This window comes from Musa acuminata, chromosome BXJ1-1, assembly GCF_036884655.1.
Source record: "Musa acuminata AAA Group cultivar baxijiao chromosome BXJ1-1, Cavendish_Baxijiao_AAA, whole genome shotgun sequence".
Lineage (NCBI taxonomy): Eukaryota > Viridiplantae > Streptophyta > Magnoliopsida > Zingiberales > Musaceae > Musa > Musa acuminata.
Window position 1 is genome coordinate 38,003,669 of NC_088327.1, and position 22,121 is coordinate 38,025,789.

Consider the following 22,121-nt stretch of genomic DNA (forward strand, 5'->3'; position numbering starts at 1 on the left):
GAAGACAGCTTTCCTTCATGGTGATTTGGAGGAGGAAATTTATATGGAGCAACCAGAAGGTTTCAAAGTCAAAGGTAAAGATAATTTTGTCTGCAAGTTGAAGAAGAGCTTGTATGGGCTAAAGCAAGCTCCAAGACAGTGGTACAGAAAGTTTGATTCATTTATGACAGAAAATGGATACAAAAGAACGGCTTCAGATCATTGTGTGTACATCAAATGGTTTGGTGAGAATTTTATTATTCTCTTACTTTATGTTGATGACATACTTATTCTTGGAAAAGATATGTCTAAAATTGACAGGTTGAAGAAGGAACTGAGTGAGTCTTTTGCAATGAAGGACATGGGGCCAGCAAAGCAAATACTAGGCATGCAGATTTCTCGTGACAGGAAAAACAAGAAGATTTGGTTGTCACAGGAGAAATACATCGAGAATGTATTGGAAAGATTTAGTATGAGCAATGCTAAGCCAGTTGGTTCTCCTCTTGCAGGTCACTTCAAGTTGTGCTCAGAACAGAGTCCGTCAAGTGATGAGGAGAAGGAGAAAATGCAAAATGTTCCTTATGCTTCAGTAGTTGGAAGTTTAATGTATGCAATGGTATGTACGAGGCCGGACATCGCATATGCAGTGGGTGTTACTAGCAGATTTCTTGCAAATCCAGGCAAAGAGCACTGGGCAGTAGTGAAGTGGATTTTTAGATATCTCAAAGGGAGCTCTAAGGTTTGTTTAAGCTTTGGAGGTGGACCACCTGCGTTAACAGGTTACACAGATGCAGATATGGCAAGAGATATAGATACGAGGAAGTCTACTTCAGGTTATGTACTTACTTTTGCAGGGGGAGCTGTGTCATGACAATCCAGGTTACAAAGGTGTATTGCTCTCTCCACCACAGAAGCAGAATATATTGCTGCTACAGAGGTATGCAAAGAAATGTTATGGATGAAAGAATTCTTACAAGAATTGGGGCTGAAACAGGAAAATTATGTGATGCATTGTGACAGCCAGAGTGCCATCCATTTGTGTAAGAACCCAATGTTTCATTCCAAGTCAAAGCATATAGATGTCAGATACCACTGGATTCGAAATGTATTTGAAGAGAAGCAGTTGCAGCTTCAGAAAATTCATACAGATGACAACGGAGCAGACATGTTGACGAAGACCTTAACAAAAGAAAGACAGGAGATATGCCGACAGTTGGTCGGTATGGCTTCACATTGAGGAGTCATGGGACAGCCTCCCTTATGGGCTGAAGGGGGAGGTTGTTAGGCTGATGGCCCATATTCAGGCCATGTGGGCTTTATCAACCCACAGCTCACACCCCCTCTTAACCTAACCCTAATTAAGATTAGGGGGGTGTGGTGGCTGCGTTTTAGAGGCAGATTAAAGCTATAAAAAGGCAGCAACGAGGCAGATCTTTGTAGCGACGAGATTCCAAAGAGAAGAAGGAGAACAAGGCAGAAGAGGAAGAGAAAGAAAGGGAAGAAGACAAGGACAATGCAGAGAGACTGTTCACAATCATCTAGCAGTGTTCTCATCTCAGGTTAGATCAAATCTACAGTAGGCTCTTGCTGTGATTACTTGGGAGGTTTTAGATATTGTGGGCAGTAACGTGATCCTTGTATCCCAGTTATTCTCTTGTGGTTGTTGCTTGGGTTTTGGGCAAGAGATTGAGATTTGTATATTCATTATTCTCATAGTGGATTATCTCTAGTTTGCTCCGTGGTTTTTACCCTTCACATTGAAGGGGTTTTCCACGTATATCTTGGTGTTCTGTTTGATTGTGTTTCCATTTTATTCCGCTGCGTATTTTGGTCTTCTAGTATTTGTTCCTATACAAAGGTTATTCCTGTTTGATTGTGTTATGTTTATATCCCCTTTCGGACGGATGATGAAGGAACCACACCCTGTTTGACCCAAAGAAGTAAGGAATATAGATTGGAGGCCTCACCTCGATAGTCCTCAAGCATTATTCCTAGGGGCACATGCCAACAAGCTGCCCACATTAAATGCCTTTGCCACGTAGGGTAAGGGGGGTCTTAACAGAGACCATCCACTCTATCCAGCGCCTAGGTATAAAAGCTAAGCCTCGGGCTAAGTCAGGATAAGCGGGTAAGAACTCTTCACTTTTTTACTTATATTATTAATCTTTCTCCGTCTCTCTAACTTAAACATACAAGGGGTCGAGTCGGGTCATCACAAAGGGTTGTAGTGGAGGTATCGACTCATCCGTCGATAATTTCCGTATATGAACAGTGAGCAAGGTCACTTTATCAAGTCAGCCACTTTCAACTTGTAACATCCGATTTGATGAAGGTGATCTCAACCCGATTGACTTTTGGTTGCTAAGCGTGTTAAATTACCGGAATCGACTTATATGATATATAACTAATCACCCAGCTTGCCCGTCACTGCCCTATTTTTCCAGGGTGTCAAAAGTGGAAGCAAAATAATTAGGGTATTATTTCTTATGATATAATAAGAAATGGGTCACACATGTAACTCCCACCATGAATTATATTTATTCCCTTTATCTAAATTCTACCACCAATAAAATGCAAAGCAAGATAGGAATAAAGTACATGTTTATTTGATCAAGTGAGTTCGTGGTGGTGGACGCATGTACATGGCGTATCAATTAAGCACTGTGTTGCTTTTAATGCCAGGCTCGTTGTTCCCGCTTTGTCAGAAGAAAAGTGATCAAAGGCCCTTGCATGGCGATGATTCCAGTCCTCTTCTTTACTCCAGTGTTCCCTTTGAGCTGCTCCTCACCAGCTAATAACCAAGTTCTTTGTCACCTGATTCAGAGATCTCACCATTTCTTGCCACAACGGTGGACTGTGAAGATGGAGACATCCAAGTCGATAGCGTTAGCAGCGGACGTGCAACGGCTGAAGACGAAGGCCGCCTGCCTTGCAAAGAACAGGTCGATGCAGCGTCTGTGCCTCTCTTGCAAGTTGTCGTGCCTGGTGGATAGCCTCTGGATCATCCAATGGGCCTGCGAAGCTGCAGAGAAGCAACCGGAGCACGAAAAGAACGTGGAAACGTGGGTGAAAGATCTGGAGGTGGCGGTCCTGCGTGCGGATGATATACTGGATATGATCAAGTTCGGGCAGCTGCCACGAGGGCCGAAGGATTGGGTGGCGGACGCAGCACGTGAGCTCTTCTATTCCATCCCGCCGGTGCTCAACTTTGTTGCCGGTTGCAGGTTGAAGAGTGCGGTGAGGAAGTTTGAAGGAATGGCGAACGAGGCAAAGGTCAGGGTGTTCTCTAAGGAAGACTCGAGCCAATTTGATGCCGCTCTGTTGCCTGCAATCTTTTACGGAAGAGAGGAGAACAAAGAGGAGATTATTAGATCGCTCAACCATGGCGAACGAGTCGCCGTCATCCCCATAGTTGGCATGGCGGGGACAGGGAAGTCGACTTTTGCTCGGTACATTTACAGCGATCAACGACGAAACTTTGACGTTCGAATGCTCGTTGGTCGAAATTTCAGTAATGGAGCAGCAGCTCACCCACGTGTCATCCGTGGTCGCCCTCTACCACTTTCTGAGCTGAGTGCCGCAAGAGGCCTCATAGTAAGAGAAGAAGAACAAGACGAATCCCAACCGCCGCTCGACTTCGCAGTCACGGATCGCGAAGGCCATCCCTCCTTGCGACGATTTGACAACGCAGATCGGTTCCAGTCTGCAGTGGATAGGATTCGGCAATCGCTGGAGGGCGTGAGATTTTTGCTTGTTCTGCTGGACATCAACGTGGCTCGTCCGAATTTGTGGGAACGACTGATGCAGGTCTTGCGTGAAGCAGGCGGGAACGGAAGTACGGTCATCTTGACCACGACCGACACCGATATCGAGTCAACCACGCAGAGCAGACCTTCCTGCAGTTTGCCTTCCTTGACGAGAGAAGAAAGCTGGCGGCTGTTCAAAGAGCATGCATCGCTACACCACCTGCCAGACAAGCATCACTTTTGGAATCCATGGATCATCGAGGAGTGCCATGGCCACCCGTTGTCGGTGATCATCATGGCAAAGAAGATGCGATGCAGACCAGTACGTGAGTATCTGCTGCCTGACCTCTCGCAGTTTGGAGCTCCTCGAGTAAGTCAAGATCTTCCTAGACTCTCTTCTGACCTGAAACGGATGTATGACAAGTTGACCTATGATCATGAGCGTAGTCTAGTATCAGAAAAGCTCCATAATTGCTTCACGTTCCTGTCGCTGTTCCCGGAAGATCACCATTTCTGCAGGGAGGAGATCGTCGACTTGTGGGCTGCAGAAAACTCGATGTCGCTGGAAGAGGCCGATGGCTGCTTTGAGGCATTCATGCGGGAAGGCGCCTTCGTCCTCTGCGAGCCGCAGGACGAACATGATCATGAAAGCACACCTCGCGGAGCGGCGTACAAACTGCGCGACCTGCTCCCCTACTTTGCACAGCACGTCAGCTCCAGAAAGGTCTACTTAACGCTGTCGCCTGGTTCCTTCGATCTGCTGCAGCTTGACCAAGATGACGACCCACGGATCTGCCAACACCTGTCGTTTATCTGCGAACCAGAGTCATCAGGGTTTCCGACGGACCTGCTCTTCCAAGGCCCACCGTGGTGGCTGCGCACCCTTCTGCTGCTTGGTCCATCAACCAATGAGAAGTGCTGGGTCAGAGACATCAATGACGGTAATAAGGCCAAAACTTTCCAGTTCTTGCGAGTGTTGCATGTACGTGGAATTACGTTCCGCGACTTGCTTCCTGGGGTTGAGAAGTCCAAATTGGTTTACCTCAATGTCTCACGAAGTGACATCGAAGAACTCCCCGACTCAATCGGCACCCTCAGTAATATAAAGATCTTGAAGCTCTCTCACTGCGAGAAGCTTAGAAGATTTCCGAAAACAATCGATCGGCTCCGACGCTTGGAGAAGTTGGACCTCGAAGGTTGTCTTTTACTTGCAGAGGTGTCATTTAATTGGGTTGGCAAACTCTCGAGACTGGAGTACCTCAACCTTTCACAAATCGGCTTCAAGTCACTTATTTCATGCATCGGCAAACTTCGAGGCTTGAAGACCTTGATACTGGCTTACTGTCGGAGGATTCAGAGGCTTCCAAAATCAACCAGTAAGCTCCTAAACTTGGAGAAGTTGGACCTCGAAGGTTGTCATTTCCTCGAGGAGTTGCCTGAAAGCAAACCGGAGAGCGTGATGAAGAATCTCAAGCTTTTGAACACGCTGCACTGTGCCTCGCTGAGCCGCATGCCTTCGGATGTCGGAAGATTATCCAGCCTCAAGAGTTTGCCAAGATACATTGCAAGTGAAGAGCCTGGACGAAGCTTCATGGAGCTGCAGCCACTAAAAGACCTCGAAGGCGAACTTTGGTTAGATAAACTCAACAACATAGAGGACCCGGAAGTTGCTCGACAAGCCATGATACAGAAGAAAGAGAAACTTCAAGCTTTGACACTGCGCTGGGAACAATTCTATTGGGACGTCAAAGAGAATGCTCCTGTGGATACGGTAAAGCTCGTGGCTGACGCCCTTCAACCGAACCCAAATTTGAGGTCGCTGAAGCTGATCCTGTACACAGAAGAGAAATTACCTTCATGGATGACTAAAGAAGCTCTACATCTTAAATCTCTCCTCCGTATCAGGTTGTTCACTCTGAAAAAATGCAAAAGTCTACCACCACTCGGGGAATTACCTCATCTCAAGGTCGTCGAGATAAGTGGCATGGATGCTGTCGTTGAATTGGAGGGCTCATTTTATGGCCAGATTGGCACATTTCCCTCGTTGGAGAGGCTCGCTCTTTCTCAAATGCCGAACTTGAAGAGATGGTCAATGCCTGAGGACGATGATGCGGACGGAAATTATACTTACCGCCGGAAGCAAGTAAGGAAAAATCTGTTTCCTCGTCTTGCTCATGTCACATTTATGCAATGCCCTAAACTTGAGCCACCCGATCATCCTCTCCCATCCATTACAACATTGACAATATGGCTGAACAACGAGAAGCTCTATCGCTCAGCAGCAGGTCTGAAATCAATGGCTAGCCATGTCAAGAAGCTCTCCGTCTTCTCGTGCCAGGATCTATGGGCGTCCTCGACCTGCGATGGATTCTGGGGCCTGACCTCACTTGAGGAGCTTGAGATCTCTGCATGTGACAACCTGACATGTATGCCGGAGGGTATAAACCAGCTCACCTCCCTCCAAAACCTAAAGATAATTTGCTGCAGGAGCATGAACAGTCTACCGGAGTGGTTGAACGATCTCACTTCTCTCCGTTTGCTGTCCTTCTCTGCTTGCCCCGTGCTGCGTTCCAGGCCCAGAGGTCTGAAAAGAAGCCATGGTCTCCGAGTAACCGTCGAAGGCTGTCCCTTACTGAAATAAGCAGCAGCAAACGGCATCGCAGATGAATCTCCGCCTAGATTTCCAATGATTCATCCTCTCTTTTTTCGAGGTACTCAGCAGCATCTGCTTCTTCGACTTTGCGTCAGGAAGCTAAAGAAAAGTGCATATTTGTGATGGTCTAAAGGCACAGTCACATCCCCCGTCATCATCTATCTTCTTAGAAAGCTGAAAGAAGAAGTGCATGTTGTTGAGGGTATTATGTCCAGTCACATCGCCTGCACCCGACTAGCTTTCGACGAAGGCCTCGAAGAAAGATAAAATTGCAGCTACTATCTTCGATATGCTAATCATGTTACTATATGTTCTCCTAAAATTTCTACAATCAGTCCTCTCTGTTGATAAATTATGCTGTAAAGAACCCTTCTTTTTCATCCTGTGAATTGCTAGCGAGTTCATAACAGGCACACTACCATATGATTGTTCTAAGGGACCCCACAACAATGTGAGAAGCTTGCATGGAAGCGGGAAATCTTTGTATGATATAACATGGAAAATCCTGAATGCAAGAATGCTTATTCTTTTATATTTGCTTTAAATGAACACTTAGTCAAGTATTCATTGGTTTTTTATGTTCATTTGAGCTGGATTTACATGTTGTTTCATGCTTTGATTCAACCAAGTAGAACATATTTCATGCTTCCTCTTCATGCAGGATAAGAAGAATATTGTTTCAGTCTTTAGTGCACCAAACTCCTGGACTTCTGCTTCACTACTTTTTCTTGAACGTTGATGACCCTCGTTTCACACAAATAGCCTCCAAAATTCAACATTAGAGTGCACCAAACTCCTGTTATTTTCATATGTAAGAATCCCAATGCCTCCAAAATTCAAGATTATAGACCCATAGCAATGGGTAATATCATTTACAAGTCTTTTGCCACAACCCTAGTCAATAGAATCAAACCCCTTCTTAACCAGTTTATTAGCCAAGAACAAGCAGCTCTTGTTCCTGGCAAGAATACATACGATAACATCATCATGACTAATGAATTTGTTTATTCGATCCATAAAATCTAAAAGAAAAAATTAGACATGAAAAAGGCATTTTACAACTTGTGCTCGTAAACTCGTTTAAAGTTTTTATTTTTTTCTCTAAATTTATTTACTAGATTCAGGCTTATGTATCCTCACGCAACTGTATAAGGAAATCTCGCTGCTTTGTTGAAGAAAATCCTTCCTTGTAACCTGTATAAATAGGGAGAATATCTCAATGAGAAACATAGCTTCTATAATTTTTATCTTTCTATCTTCTTCGTTTAATTTCTTATAGTTCACTTATCATATCAATGAATCATAGTCAAACTAGAGCGACTCTCGTTTCCTCTATCTTTTTATTACTATCCAACACTTATTATCTATTATTCTTAACGAATGAGTTGTTAAAGGAAAAATCCTGCCCTTCAATTTAAAAACTTTTCAATCTCATGCTGATGGCCTCCAAAAATTATATACTAATCTTATCAAAGCCTTTCATTGATTAACTACTAGGGATCAGAAATTTCTTTCTCTTACATTGTAATGTTACTATCAAGCACCAAATCACTAATCTCTTTGGAAACCCTAGTATATTTATCAACTATGGTAAACTTTCAAAAGTCCACCAAAACATCATGGTTGATAGGGCCCTCAACAAAATCCAAAGCTGGAATCATAGTTTGATCCCCTAAGCCAGTAGAACTGTGGTTATGAACAATTAGGTATTCGACAAAGTCATTAAAAAAATAAAAAAAAATAACTAAAGATTTCTTTTGAAATTCAATTGACTCTACTAAAAAGCTCAATCTTATTACTAAAGACCTTAATGTCTACATGTGGGTTAACCTATTGACTACCAAATATGGTCATATCAATCCATGGAACCTTCAACTCTCTAAAAACACTTTTTTGATCATGCCATAAAATTATTATAATGATTGATAATGTTAAGATGGGGGACTAAGAATACATCTAAGCAACTTCTCCACAATTAACATTTGGGATTCTCATATCCAAATTGCCTACATTTCATCAATGTAGGGAAAAAGGAGCAACTACATTTATATTTCTGATCTAATCACTGATAACCAATGGAACTCATCAGCTATTGTGAACAATTTATATTCCATGTTGCACTTATTGATGGAATCAAAAGCATACTAAAGCTTTTATTTACACCCAAAATTAAGGATGGGAAGGCTGGAAAACGATTTGAAAACTTTCCATTTTGCCCAAAGTCCAAATATTCCTATGGAAACCACTTTGGAGAAGGTTTAAAAGCATCAGCCCAATTCCTTCCCACGTATGTAATCTTTATAAAGGGAAATCAGTGGCCAGCAGCCCCTTTATCTGATTTCATTCCCTCAAACTCCCTTTAGATTCTTTGGAGAAACATGAATGATTGTACATTCCGCAACTGCCGCTCTCATCCCTTCACCCTTTTGGTGTAGAGCTATAGCCATAACGAGAGACTACACACTAAATCACCCTTCCCTCTGGTAACGTTGATTTGACTCGTTCAAGCCTTTGGTGTAGATCTACAACCATAACGAGAGACTACACACTAAACCTGGAAGTGGTTTCGCTAACCGGGAAGTCAGATCCGACTCGTACAAGCCATTAGCTATCTCGGCAAGAAGGCGACAGTACCATGGTCTTCAAAGAACATACTCTCCGACTGTACTACTTTGGCATCTCAACTCGATGTTGCATCCTAAACTCATATCAAAGGAAGGATAAACGAATGTGCTCATGATCTAGCATTCCAAGCTAGAACCAGTTCTGTAATCATTCATCTTGAAGTGGACCAAAGCAGTAATCCTCAGCTTTTTGTGATAACTTTACAGTTCAATCAATATATTCCTTTATTAAAAAAAGTGCACAAAAGGACAAGGCTTGATTGATTCACAAGGGAAGAAAGCACAGTGTGATGCTTCCACTTTATTCTCTCTCTTCTGAAGCTACCTCCACAGAGATACAGACCGTCTCCCATCTTCTAAGCTCGAGCTTTGTTCACAAGTATATTTGTGTTCTAGAAAGACTTCCACAGGGACACTTGCGTTCAACAGCTACAACAGGCAGAAACATCATCCTTATTATCACCAAACCAGTAGGGTAACCACCACATTTGAGTACCTCATTGTGAAACCGATCAAAGACTGATTCCACATGACGCAAGAAACAACAAATTCCTAGATGATGAAATATTAAGGACAGCAGAAGCCGAACCCACCATCGTCACTACCATCGTTCTTCATTCTCTCCTCCCTCCCTCGATGAAATGACAGTGCAGGTTAGAAAACTGCCGGTCACCGTCTCAAAAGGAATCTATGGTTTACATTCATTTGTGTCGTAGGTAGTGACCTCATGATGAAAACCATTCGCTGCTTCCACGCTCAGGATCCCCGGTCTTCTGCAAGTATCACATAACAGCAAGAGCAAGTAAGATGAATGCCTTTTAATTGACCAAAGGAAAGAAAGAAACAACAAACAAGAACAAGAACAACTACTATGCAGTCAGATACTTCAATTCTTCAATTACTGCCCATCACCAACTGCTTAAGACATTTCACAAATTAAAAAGACAGTAAAATTTCAGATCTCGAAATTGAAAAGTACCAGTAGGAAAGATAGTTTGAAAAGTTCTGCAATTACTTATGGTCACATTCTAAAAACAAGTAGCAGAACTGTGTCGTTGTAGCACTTATTAGGTTTAGATTTCAAAAAATTGGTTATTTGTAGTAGCTATCGCTCGTGGATGATCAGAGTGACAGGCTAGACTATCATCATGCAGAAACTATCACAGGCACTGGTCATGAGGATTGACAAGAGCCAAGAGTTGATACCTTAAAAAGAAGTAATAATATCATCTAATTCAAAATTTAGTAACAGAAGGAGTACTAGAAGGTAGAAATGGAAGCACCAAGAGAATCGTCAACATCAGTTTCAAGTTTTCCTTTTCATTAGTAAACCCAAAAAAAGAAGTTACTACAAGTGAACCTTGAAAATTAGTGTATCTTTTTTCTGGTCTTTCCTTCTTTCTCATCATCATCTGCATTGTTTTCACCTTTCTCTTCGTCATCCTCATCATCTGCTCCATCTTCGTCATCATCATCCTCTTCCATGTCTTCATAATCATCTTCCGGAACAGCCTCTCCTGTAAACCACGAAACAGCATGTGGAATGATCTTGTCTCTTATTGTGGTTCTGCACAATCAAAACCTGCTTCAGCATCATACCACTAAAAAGATCTACTCAAATGTCAAGAATTTTCTTCAGCTACCAATAAAAAGTGAACCTTGGTCAAAAGCAACCACATCACGAAGAAAGCTCAAAAGAAATGATATAGTCATCAATTTCATTGGCAATGAACTGAACAAAATTTCATCATGGTTTGAAAATGATAAACGTGTCGGTGGCTTGGTGCAACCCAACAAGATAGAGAAAAAGAAAAAACTTTACCCAATATCATAATCTTGCTCCAGTTGATTCTGCAAATGCTCAGCCTATTTGAGGAAAATGGCAAAAGAAAGACGACGTTAGGCATACAAGCTCCTTGAATTTTGTTTCATTTTTCCCAATGAAGAGAAAATGTAGCTAACTTACAGTATCTTCATCAATCTCATCATCATCATCATCATCATCAGGGAATTGAGGTGGACTGAAGAAGTTGAAAAAGCTCTCACAATTTTCAGTTCTAGTGATAGGTTTGGTATTCTTTGATCCTTTTCTTGGCTTCTTTTTCAGAACCTTCTGCGTCAAGCATTTCCCAGGATACCATTCGATTTCAGTCCTAAACAAAATCCATCAGATGTTACTGTGATGGGAAACATAATATAAGAAATTGATAAGAAACAGTTGTTCCATAATAACACAAGGTTACCCTATTGCTTTCTCCAGAACTGGTTCATCATCATCATCAATCATCTGATACGTTTTTGTCAAGACAGAGTTCTTAAAGTAAGGATTGACATCAAAGAAGAAGTCAAGCTTAAATCCCTTCGGATTATCTGTTCTACACCACTTGATATCCTTGAGGAACTTTAGAGCTCCTGCATCACGCTCCTGGATCTGAATACAGAAAAAAGAAACTTGTTAAAAATCAATTTTAAAAGGCAACAAGAAAATGTTGCCTCCAAGTTACCTCCTCAGCCAACACTTCATTTGTTCTCATTGCAGTGAGCCAGAAATCTGGCACACCCTTTTCTGCAGAAAAGGATCATAATCAGCAGCCAAATTATCAACATAAAAAGATTATATTGCAAAAGGTAAGCCTAAAACCTTCAGTAGCATCCTTAGTTAAAGCTTCATCTGTAACACCTTCAACTTCAACCACACCGTTAACAATTTCATACCGCTGAATGACACGCAGCAAAAATAAATAAGAGAATGCAGGGAAAATACAATTATCAGACTAGCAGACCTAATGTTAAGAGCTTGTTAAGAAAGTAAAACATCCAAAGCTACATCTCTCAATAAAAGTTTCTAAAAAAGAAATCTGGGTTCCAAAGACAACAGAAATATCAGCAGCAGCAGCAGCAAATCCTTAAGACCTAACAGCATGGGATTTAAAATTCCAAAGATGACTACAACTGCAAACAGACAGCCTCAAAGAATATCCTGATATTATGTTAAATATGAAAGCCTGCATATAAGATAACTACAGAAATGATACATGAGTATAGGATAATACCTTTATATATAGTGGCTCATAGAGCTTTTGGTATTTCGCTTCGAGAGCTGCTTTCTCCACAAAAAATTTTGCCTCCAAATCATCATATTGGCTCTACAAGTAAACTACCATAAGAATTCAACCAAACTCTCATATTCTATCAATACATTGTCCTTTCACTTCACTTGAATGCTACCTATATGTAAAGATGTAATGCAGAGATACACACATGAACGAGAAGAGATTCTTATAATGATGCTTGTACTAGCAGAAGATTTTTGCATCAGTTTCAAACAGAATGTAATAGCATTTGATTTAGATGCAAAGTTGAGAACATGCCAGATGCCTGTGGTGTTCTACATCTGAATACTCCAATTCACTCTAGGAGATGTTTGAAGAAAGATAACAAAAGTCCATGTAAATTAGCATATATTCTGGATTTCAGAATCATAAGAAAGTCTTACATTCAGATGTAACATCCAAACACAATATCCATGAAATTTCAGATGGTATCTATGTTATATATATGAGCTTATATAAGTTAACGATGTCTTTGTTCCTGTCTTGTGCAGGCCTAGGCCTTTTGCCCTGGCCTTTCAAAGAGTTGTACAGATTTTGACTACTTTAGGTTATACAGATATTTATCCTGTCTTGTGCAGCACCATTTTGCATTACAGAACTTTCCAAAACAGCATACAATTGGTTGCCTGGTTGCACTTATCATATTAGAGTATTCTGTGCTTTCTATTGTATCAGCTTAGATGTAGCCAATTGCTCCTGACACATTAGCCCAACAACTAAAATCACTCTTTGTTTTAGGGACAATTGTTTTTTTTTCATATATTCTGTTGCTGTTGCTAATGCTAAAAGAAAACCACTATCTTGCTGATTCAACAGTCTTCTTTTTTCCATTAGCACACTCCTGACAGCTTCAACTTCATATGCTTTTGGTGCTTTTTTTCATCACCCGAACTCATTAACGTGCATAAGTATCCTCCTAGCTTTATCAATTCTAAAATTTTTTTCATCATTTTCATACAAGTTTGTTATGTTTTTATTCAAAATCTAAAGTACTAGTTTTAATTAAGACATAATTACCATCATTGACAAGATACAAACCTTGGTTGCTAATCTACCAATTCAAGCAGCTTAACATTGTGCATAATATATCAGCACTACAAGCTACATATTATCAATTAGGAAAGCCACTTAGATGGACCATTCGCCCCCAAATTCGCCAGCAACGATGTGGTTCCTCGCAGGCCGGATAAGCCAGATCCACAGACATGGGTTCCATATATCAGATCTGTGAGGAGCTCCATTACCCTAACAAAAATTCAGTCCACCAAGATAGCAGTGTTCTATCACTTATGTCACCCTTCTGATATAAACTCATGGACAAGTCAATGTCCACCATTAAGTCATCAACAGAAGCAACAATTATATCTCAGCACCCATTATGAGCCTAGAGCTGAAAATTAGACCTTCACGGTTCTGCATAAGATTTTAACCTGTGCTCTCTGTTTTTTTGAACCCCTGCTGAGCCTAAAAATATTCTTTAACTTGAGATAAGGAATTCATTGGAGTCAATTATTGAGATCACCACTGCCACCTGATTGACTTAAGATCATGTCAGTGGTCCCTCCTTTCTTTCTCTTCTTTAAGACATGGAAGCATGTGACTCATCAACTCATAAAATGCTTTTCTATGTCAAGAACAAAGAGGCCGGCAAAGCAAGTAAAATTTTAAACACTGAAGTACCTTGCAATTCAGAAATGGATAAGGAAACTTCATTCCTTTTTTGAAACTCAAAATATGAGGCAAAAGGAAATGAATGAAAACAAAAGAAAATGAAATATAACATAGAATGAACTAGATATTTAACACTTTGAAGGAATTATTCAGAACTTAATCAAAAGCCAAGAGGTGTAAGTAGGATAAGTAACCGTATAGGGAGATACCAGAACATCAAGTTCATGCTAGCATACATTTAAACATCACACATACAAAAGAAACAAAAACATGCAACTAAAAGATAATGTGATATACCATATTCCAGAGCATCGCTATACTGGATCATTACTAAGTCCCAAGTTACAGAATTAATCAATAGACCTGTGTGTTGGAAGGTGAACAAATCATCACAATCATCAGGTTCCACTTGCTAAAAGTAACTTATATATCGTTCCTTCTGTACAGAAATTTCTCTTCTCTCTCCAAGCATACCCTTTTGCACTACTTAACATCCCTTTTTACCGTCAAGAACTCACAATGGCTGATGACTAGCATAAAAAACCAAAGCACAGTAGCAGCTGAGAGGATAAGGATTAAATAAAAGCAAAATGTAGTCCATATACAAGGGCAAATTCTCTCCATGCAACACCGGATACTGTCTCCTCAGGTGATCAAACAACCAACAATCTAATAATGTAGAATACAAAGACACCAAGCTATCAAAGCATAAAAGATGCTGTTATTTATCTCCAAACAAAGATCTTAAACAGAATATATAATCTACATATAGAGAGGAAGAGAGGAGGAGACAAACAGGAATCGTCCCGAAGATTAAGCATTAGGAGAAACAAAGGGACCTGGATCGCCCGAAGGGCCTCGACGCGCTTCCTGACCTTAGGGGCGAGACTGTCCAACATAACCGGATGCTGCTCCGCTAGACTCTCAACCTTACTCTGCGCTCCAACAATCAAAATCCTAACGTCAACCACACACAAACAAAGAAAAGGCAAATAAGGGAATCATAGAGGGGCAAAAGTGGAGAAAGGACGCACCTTTATAGCCTCAACCACGCCCGCTCTGTCCCTCGCGCTTAGAGCTACGCATCACAAACAACATACACCTAGAAATGATAAGCATAAAAAGAAAAACAGAGACAGAAGAAATACATCAAGAAAGCGGAGAGACCGGTGCGAGACGCGGAGGGGAGGGCGGAGCTGAGATCGGAGAGATTTAGGTTGCTATCTTTGTCGCCGTTCATGGTGGCTATAACTCTATCCCCGAACCGAAACCGTTGCCGCGCCGCCGCAAGAGAGGGGGTAGATCGAAAGAGGACGAGCCCTAGGGATCCGAGGGCGCGAATTTATTAATGGCGGTCGTCGCCAAATGGGGCTTTTAATAGGGAAGGAAGCGGCGGGAACCGATACGAGGGGAAACGTCGCGGGTGTGGCGGAGCGGTGCGGCGTTGTCGTCGTCGTTAAATATGGTCGTTGACGAGAGTACAGCGAATAGGAGACGGATGAAGACAGGCGATCGGGTTCCTAGCGGATCCTCGTTCATAACAACGGGTTGCGATATCAAATCGGATTCGAATCCTTTTAACTAAATCCGACCCGTTAATTTCCCTACATTTTGGTGGCCGTTCCATGTGTGAGAGCCGCCGTCACGGGCGACGGAGACCGGGGGATGGAGGAGCGACGACTGAGGGATCTTTGGAGAGAGGCGCGGGAGCTAAGCTTCGGCACCTCCGGCGAGGTGGAGAGGCTGGAGTTTCCGCCCACGCCGCTTCGCTTCCTCCGGGACTACGTCGCCGCCAACAAGCCCTGCGTCATCTCTCGCGCCGCCACTCTCCACTGGCCCGCCATCGCCCGGTCCCTTTGGTCCCACGACGCCTATCTCTGCCGCGCCCTCAACGGCCGCTCCGTCTCCGTCCACCTTACCCCCCATGGCCGCGCTGACTCCCTCGTCCCCCTGCCGTCCGCGCCTGGCGGCGGCCGGGGCCTCTGCTTCGCCACCGCCTGCTCCCGGAGCATGGAGTTCTCAGAGGCCCTCCACCTAATCGCCGCCACTGGATCGCCGTCCTCCCCGGTCGTAGCCTACGCCCAGCAGCAGCACGATTGCTTCCGGGCGGAGTACTCGGCTCTGGCGGCGGACGTGGAGCCGCACATCCCATGGGCCACCGAGGCGCTCGCTTGCCTCCCGGAGGCAGTCAACCTATGGATCGGCAATGGACGGTCGGAGACGTCGTTCCACAAGGATCACTACGAGAACCTTTACGTCGTGGTGACCGGCAAGAAGCATTTCCTCCTGCTGCCCCCCACTGAGGCACACCGCCTCTACGTCCGCTCTTATCCTGCCGCCCAGTATGTCGCCAGAACCTCCTCCTCCTCTGAGGTACTCTTCCCTGTATTGGCCACTGCGTTCTCCTCAGCTTGTTCTCTTCTTATTGGTACGATGTGCTGCAGGATATGGGAGAGCTGAAGCTGGAAATGTTGGAGCCTGAGACACTTGTTCCTTGGTGTAGCGTCGATCCATACCCTCCATCACCGGAGGCCATGGCGGAGCACAGGTCATCCTTCCCTTTATACTTCGAGGGCCCTAGGCCATTCGAATGCACTGTTGAAGCAGGGGAGATGCTCTACCTGTAAGCACCACCTTAGCTACCTGCTCTAAAGAATGTGTTACACTGTTTCCATAAAGCTAATCCTTTTCTCAAACTTGTTGTTCTTTTTTTTGGGTTGTGGACACTGCAAAATTAATATGCTTCTTTTTGCCCCCTCAAGAGTGCCTTTCCTATATAGTTACTTCTTCTTCTCCCCTTGGCACTGAAAAACCTATCTTGACTTGAAATTTTGATTCTCATATGCTTGCTGTATATTTCATGGTGAGGATGATCAGCTCAAAATTATCAATTTGACTTCTCTTTAATTTGAAGTTTGTTGTCCACATATATTAAGGAAAAAGACTTTGCTTTGTACATGAGAACAATCTAAAATATCAATCAATTTAGATTGAATTTTGATGAATGAAAACTTTAGTACAAATGTTGTGCTCTCATTGCAAAGAATGATACTAGAGTTAGTTGAAATCTGATCGACTGAAAACAATTGTCAATTATAATGCAGGCCAAGTATGTGGTTTCATCATGTCAGGCAAACACCTGACTGCAATGGGAAGACAATTGCTATTAATTACTGTAAGTAGATGTACTACTAGTGCTTGTACATATACAGATCCATGTCTGATGAATTGTGTAGTCTGTTTCTGTTTTTCTTTCTACCATGTGCAATTAAAGATTGCTGGCTAATTGGTCTTTCTTTCGTTTTTTCTTTCTATTTCAGGGTATGACATGGTGTTTGATATTAAGTATGCATACTTTAATTTCTTGCAAACCGTCAATTATTCTTCTTGCACCAAGGAGTCATCATGGATGCTATGCAATTCAAGTTGTGATGCAACTCTAGAAGACTAGATGATAACATGCACTTCTCAATGAACACTATGCTAAATCCTATCATTGGTCGACTATGGGTAAAGAATGGATTGCTACTCAATCTCTGAGTCATCATACTTGCTAACTTGAGTTATTATGTGGATAAGAGATCGGAAAAAGGTTATATCGAGTTATTGACTGTGATGGGCAACTGCTTTAAGGGTTGGTGTGAGAGTTTCTGTGTCAGAATTTACACAGTAGTAACTGGAACTTGTCAATCTAACAGTCCATCAAGGTTATCCAGTGCTTTTAGCAGCACTAACCATTCTTGTTTCTCATCACTGTAAAAGGCTTTAAGAGAAGTATTTATGCCTATGGTTGCAATAGGCATTCTTCATGTGTCCTATATATCATCTGTATGGAATATACTTATGCATGAAAAAACATGCTATGCTTTCTTCTGACAAAGTCAATAGTCCTGGTGCAATTTTTCTTCGAGATTCTTCTCTATTGTTAACTTTTTTATTTTAGCCATGCCCTACTATGCCTGGTTACCTTGTGGGACTCTTTTAGCTTGCACAATATCATATGTTTTCTAGGGCAAAAGGATGTGAAGATATTTACATTTGCAAGTCAACTTGAAACCTTTACCATATTATATTTTAGGTTCGAAGGTTGCATCTGGCACTTGTGAGTTAGCAATTCTCCTATGATATTAAAGTTATTACTTCTCATGTGTTTTGTATATGAATCAGGATGAGCATATGTTAACTCCTTCAACATTTTTATTGGATTTTGCACACAGTGGTGTTTAGACAATAGATGTAACTCTTTCTTTGCAAATTCAACAGATTGAAGCAGTCCAAACTCCAACAGGTTGTAGACTGCCTCCAAGTTAAAAACAATGAATATTAGTTGTATGAAATTCACATATGTATCTGACCTCAATCATAATCTGTAATGTTGTTATTAGAATAATATTCTACTTGCAAAATCTAGCATTTTAGAATATGTTCATGTGCTCATATTTCTTGAAACATTAAATATGTTTTTAAGTGGAAAATCTAATTGATACATGAAGAAAATATATATATATATATAAATTCTGATTGATAGCTTTTTGTGCCATTCAATCTTCTGCATTTATTTGTGTTTGGTCATACTCTATGACAGTGTGACATAAGGGCTCAATTTGGTGGAGATACATCAATTATTATGACTCGAGCCCCCTCACCATGCCCAAATGCTAGGTCGGCTCTGATACCAAATATTATGACTCGGGTCTGATGGGCTAACTGACCTATCAACTTCGTTTAATCTAAATCACCGACCAAAATGTTTAAGCTGAAGTTGATAGTAGTACACTCATCAGACTTTTATAAGTCAATCTTAATTCTGTCCACTTTCGATGTGGGACTAATCAGGGATGTTACACCAATAGATCTTTGTTGAATATGTTCAATTTGGTGGAGACACCAATAGATCTTTGTTGTACATGTTTAATGCATCTTTGGAAGCGAAGTTTCCCCTTTGCTGTTCTTGGCAGAATACGGTCAAATCATCTTCCACACCAACAATGCCATGGCTATGTTGTTCACAGCTATCAATTATATGGATGTATAAATCAAGCGTAGGAAACATGCAATTCATTGGACTCTTGACCATCAAACTCTCATAATGAGTGTGATTATAGGAGATATGTCCTAGAATTACGCTTAATATGAATAATGAGATAAAATTGCAAAGAGAAGGGTGCAAAGTTGGTTATGTCGCTCGATTGGATGAAGATTTACAGGATTTCTCATGAAATATAAATAAAAAATTGCCAATTCTCATCAAATTGTTCTCTGAGGAATAAGATATATTTAGAAATTGTACGCATCCGAGAGTTATTGGATTGGAATCAGAATTGGTTCACCTTGGATTTTGATCCACTAGGGAATGGAAGATCCAATTGCTGATTCGATTCTAACAATAATATAGGATTTGGTATCAGATTTTATACATCCAATTTCAAGGGCATACCCACATATTACATGGTTGGATAAACAACCCCTTGTCCAATTTTGTGAAATCCACCGGCTAATTTAATATTTTAAAATTTGAGATTGTGTGCACAATAGCTGTAGAAATTTCAAGATTCAATTATGATTTGGAAACTCGATTTAAAGAAATGTTGGATATTACAATGTCATCTTGAATATTACAATGCCGGGCCTATAAGTGATTGAACTATTAATCCAAAATGTTTAAGTTCAAGTTAACAATCTGTCACGAACGGTCATCGCGCACCCGCAACAACCCCGTTCAACGTACCGTTCGTCGCTCTCATCTATATGTACAGCTGCTTGACAGCATGTTTTGTCTTGGTTTTGAGTCATTTTGCTTGTAAAAATGTAAGTTCGAACATGTTGCAGCGCTACAAAGCGATCGCTCACCGAACCGAGCAAAATAACCCCAAAACAGCTTCGTTTTCGTGTGCCACGGGCTGTTTTCTACAGTCCGCTTCCACTCACAAAACGTTAGCCATCTCAGCCCCTTAGAACTGCTAGTCATAGGTGCCCAGCAAGCCAATCACGTGAGTGATAACACGTGTGACTTGATACATAATCTTTTTGCTTATTATATTTTGGTATATATCACTTTATAACTATTGCATAAATACATATATATATATATATATATATATATATATATATATATATATATATATATATATATATATATATATATATATATATATATATATATATATATATATATATATATATATATATATATATATATATATATATATATATATATATTGTGATGTCCTTGGATTTGTGCAATGGGAATCAGATCGTGATGAAATCACGATAATGAGATCGATTCACCTTTAAACACAGATCTTAAATAATCCCGGTTATATGTTACTCGAGAGGGACATCGTGATAACCGGACAGACTGGTGTGCTGTATACCCGTCCATATGATGGATGCAACTGGTCTCATAGCTGCTCGTGTAGGGACACTAGGGATACAATATAGGTGCTCATTGGAGAATGAGTTCACTGATTGATCCGCTTACGGAATGCTAGATGGTTGATGATGCCTTATTGTCAGACAGCGATTCCGTAGTCCTAGTGGTGTATTTGGTCCTTAGACTTGAGACACCAAGGATGTCCTGTATGAGTGCTCCACTCTTTGATACCAGACTTATAGGTTTGGTTGTCCCAGATCTAATACAGCTGGTCATTGGGAGTGGTAGTCGACCTTACGAGGGCTATTGAGTGTCGATAGAGGATCATCCACTCTCGACGTCATGAGAGGAATATCCCATGTGTTCTTGCTCACACAAATCCCTGGCCAGGGTCATTCGGGTTGAGAGAGAAAGAGTTCTCCGGGAGAATCCGATTAGAGCGAGACTCGAGTAGAAACCGTATGGGTCTGACAACACCATGCTCGATATACGGTCTCTGGAATATTAGGTGGATGAGGGACTATAGGTACACGGTAACTAAGGACAGACAGGTCCAATGGATTAGATTCCCCTGTATCGTCTAGGAACTACGGCGTAGTGGCCTAGTACGTCCGTAGTCGATGAGTCGAGTGAATTATTACAGAGATAATAATTCACTGAGTTAGAAGGAGTTCTGATAGGTATGACTCACGGCCAGCTCGATATTGGGCCTAGAGGGTCACACACATATGGTAGGCATTGCGATGAGTAGAGGTTCGGATATGAGATATCCGATGGAGCCCTTGTCTTATTGGATGCAGATCCAATACCCACTAGGGGAGGACCCATTAGGGTTTGACAGGGGACCTCTATAAATAGGAGGGATTCAGAGCCTCATAGGCTAAAGCCTTTGCTTGTCTTTCCTATTCTCCTCTCCCTCTCCACCTCAGAGCAGGCCTGGAGTTTTGAGGAGCGTCGTCGCAACCCTACTGTGTGGATCATCGCTAGAGAGGAGGACGCTTGACCTCCTTCACCCTCTCCTAAGGATCTGCAAGGAAACAGGGATATACAATCTCCCTAGGTAACACAATATACTCTATACGCAGTTTTAAGTTTCGCAGATTTTGCGTACCAATCTTCGCATGACGACGAACATCTCTTTGGGAATCGGGGATTTTGTTTTCTTGTTCTTCCGCTGCGCATATGATGTTGCCCCCAAGATTTCCCAACAGTGGTATCAGAGCCAAGTTGTTTGTGCGAATGATTGATTTTGAACTGCGTGTGTTGTGTTTAGGAAGAATTTTGACGTCAAAATCGTTGACGCAAAAACAAGGAACGACAGCAACAGTTGCTGCCCTCGATTTACGTGCGTGCAACGCAGCCGAAGGTGGGCAGCACAGGGGCTGCGTTTGCAACAGCCGGCCGGCGGCCTGCTTGCAGCAGGCTTGCGTCCGGCGGGGCTGGCAGCCCGCGGGCAGAGGCGCCTGCGGCTGCTTCTCCCGCGGGGTGAGGCGCCGCTGCTCCCGCGGGTGAAACCCCCCCCCACAAGGGCGACCGCCCGGCGGGACAACACTGCCTGTGGGCGTTGCCCCGCCGACAGAACCGCCCGCGGAGGCGCCCACCTACAGCGGCAGCGCCAGCGAGCGTGTCGCTTGCAGGCGAGGGCAGCGCCCTCGCCCCGCCGCACAGGCCGCCGCCAGCAGAGTGGCGACGGCGGCAGCAGTAAGAGGGAATTAGGGTTTTGGGCAAAAGGATAGTTTTGCCCCTATGAATTTGAGAAATTTCAGTTTCTGTCTTTTATCCAAATTATGAAAATACCCTTATAAATTGAGAAATTCCCTACATGTCCCTTATTTCAGAAATATTAATTAATTAAAAGGTTTAGTTGATTATTATTTTTATTATTATCTAGTAGTCCTACATGATGATGATTATTTATACATATGATGTATGATGTGTGGACGGATGATCATGGACCGTGTG

At 42.1% G+C, this 22,121-nt stretch overlaps 3 protein-coding genes across 4 annotated transcripts; 2 read left to right on the plus strand and 1 right to left on the minus strand.

The window, feature by feature from the left end:
* Positions 1-2,841: 2,841 nt before the first annotated feature.
* LOC135679619 (putative disease resistance protein RGA3) lies at positions 2,842-6,366 on the plus strand. Its single transcript, XM_065193583.1, has one exon. It carries the CDS (start codon positions 2,842-2,844, stop codon positions 6,364-6,366), a length of 3,525 nt encoding a protein of 1,174 aa, XP_065049655.1.
* A 2,988-nt stretch (positions 6,367-9,354) lies between these two features.
* On the minus strand, positions 9,355-15,236 carry LOC135678595 (nucleosome assembly protein 1;1-like). Of its 2 annotated transcripts, XM_065191568.1 has the most exons (11): positions 14,954-15,230; positions 14,821-14,864; positions 14,626-14,721; positions 12,056-12,148; positions 11,644-11,719; positions 11,507-11,568; positions 11,246-11,433; positions 10,969-11,155; positions 10,825-10,868; positions 10,363-10,569; positions 9,355-9,775 (listed from the first exon to the last, which is right to left on the minus strand). In XM_065191568.1, exons 1-10 carry the CDS (start codon positions 15,024-15,026, stop codon positions 10,371-10,373), a joined length of 1,062 nt encoding a protein of 353 aa, XP_065047640.1. In that variant the 5' UTR covers positions 15,027-15,230; the 3' UTR covers positions 9,355-9,775; positions 10,363-10,370. The 2 variants fall into 2 exon arrangements, with proteins under 2 accessions (XP_065047640.1, XP_065047649.1); XM_065191577.1 differs by lacking the exon at positions 9,355-9,775 and having other exon boundaries at positions 10,369-10,519; positions 14,954-15,236.
* Positions 15,237-15,406: 170 nt separating this feature from the next.
* LOC103973706 (lysine-specific demethylase JMJ32) lies at positions 15,407-17,696 on the plus strand. The gene is made up of 4 exons (XM_009388347.3): positions 15,407-16,159; positions 16,231-16,409; positions 16,891-16,961; positions 17,107-17,696. The coding sequence occupies exons 1-4, from the start codon at positions 15,452-15,454 to the stop codon at positions 17,235-17,237; spliced, it is 1,089 nt and encodes a 362-aa protein (XP_009386622.2). The 5' UTR covers positions 15,407-15,451; the 3' UTR covers positions 17,238-17,696.
* Positions 17,697-22,121: the final 4,425 nt, after the last annotated feature.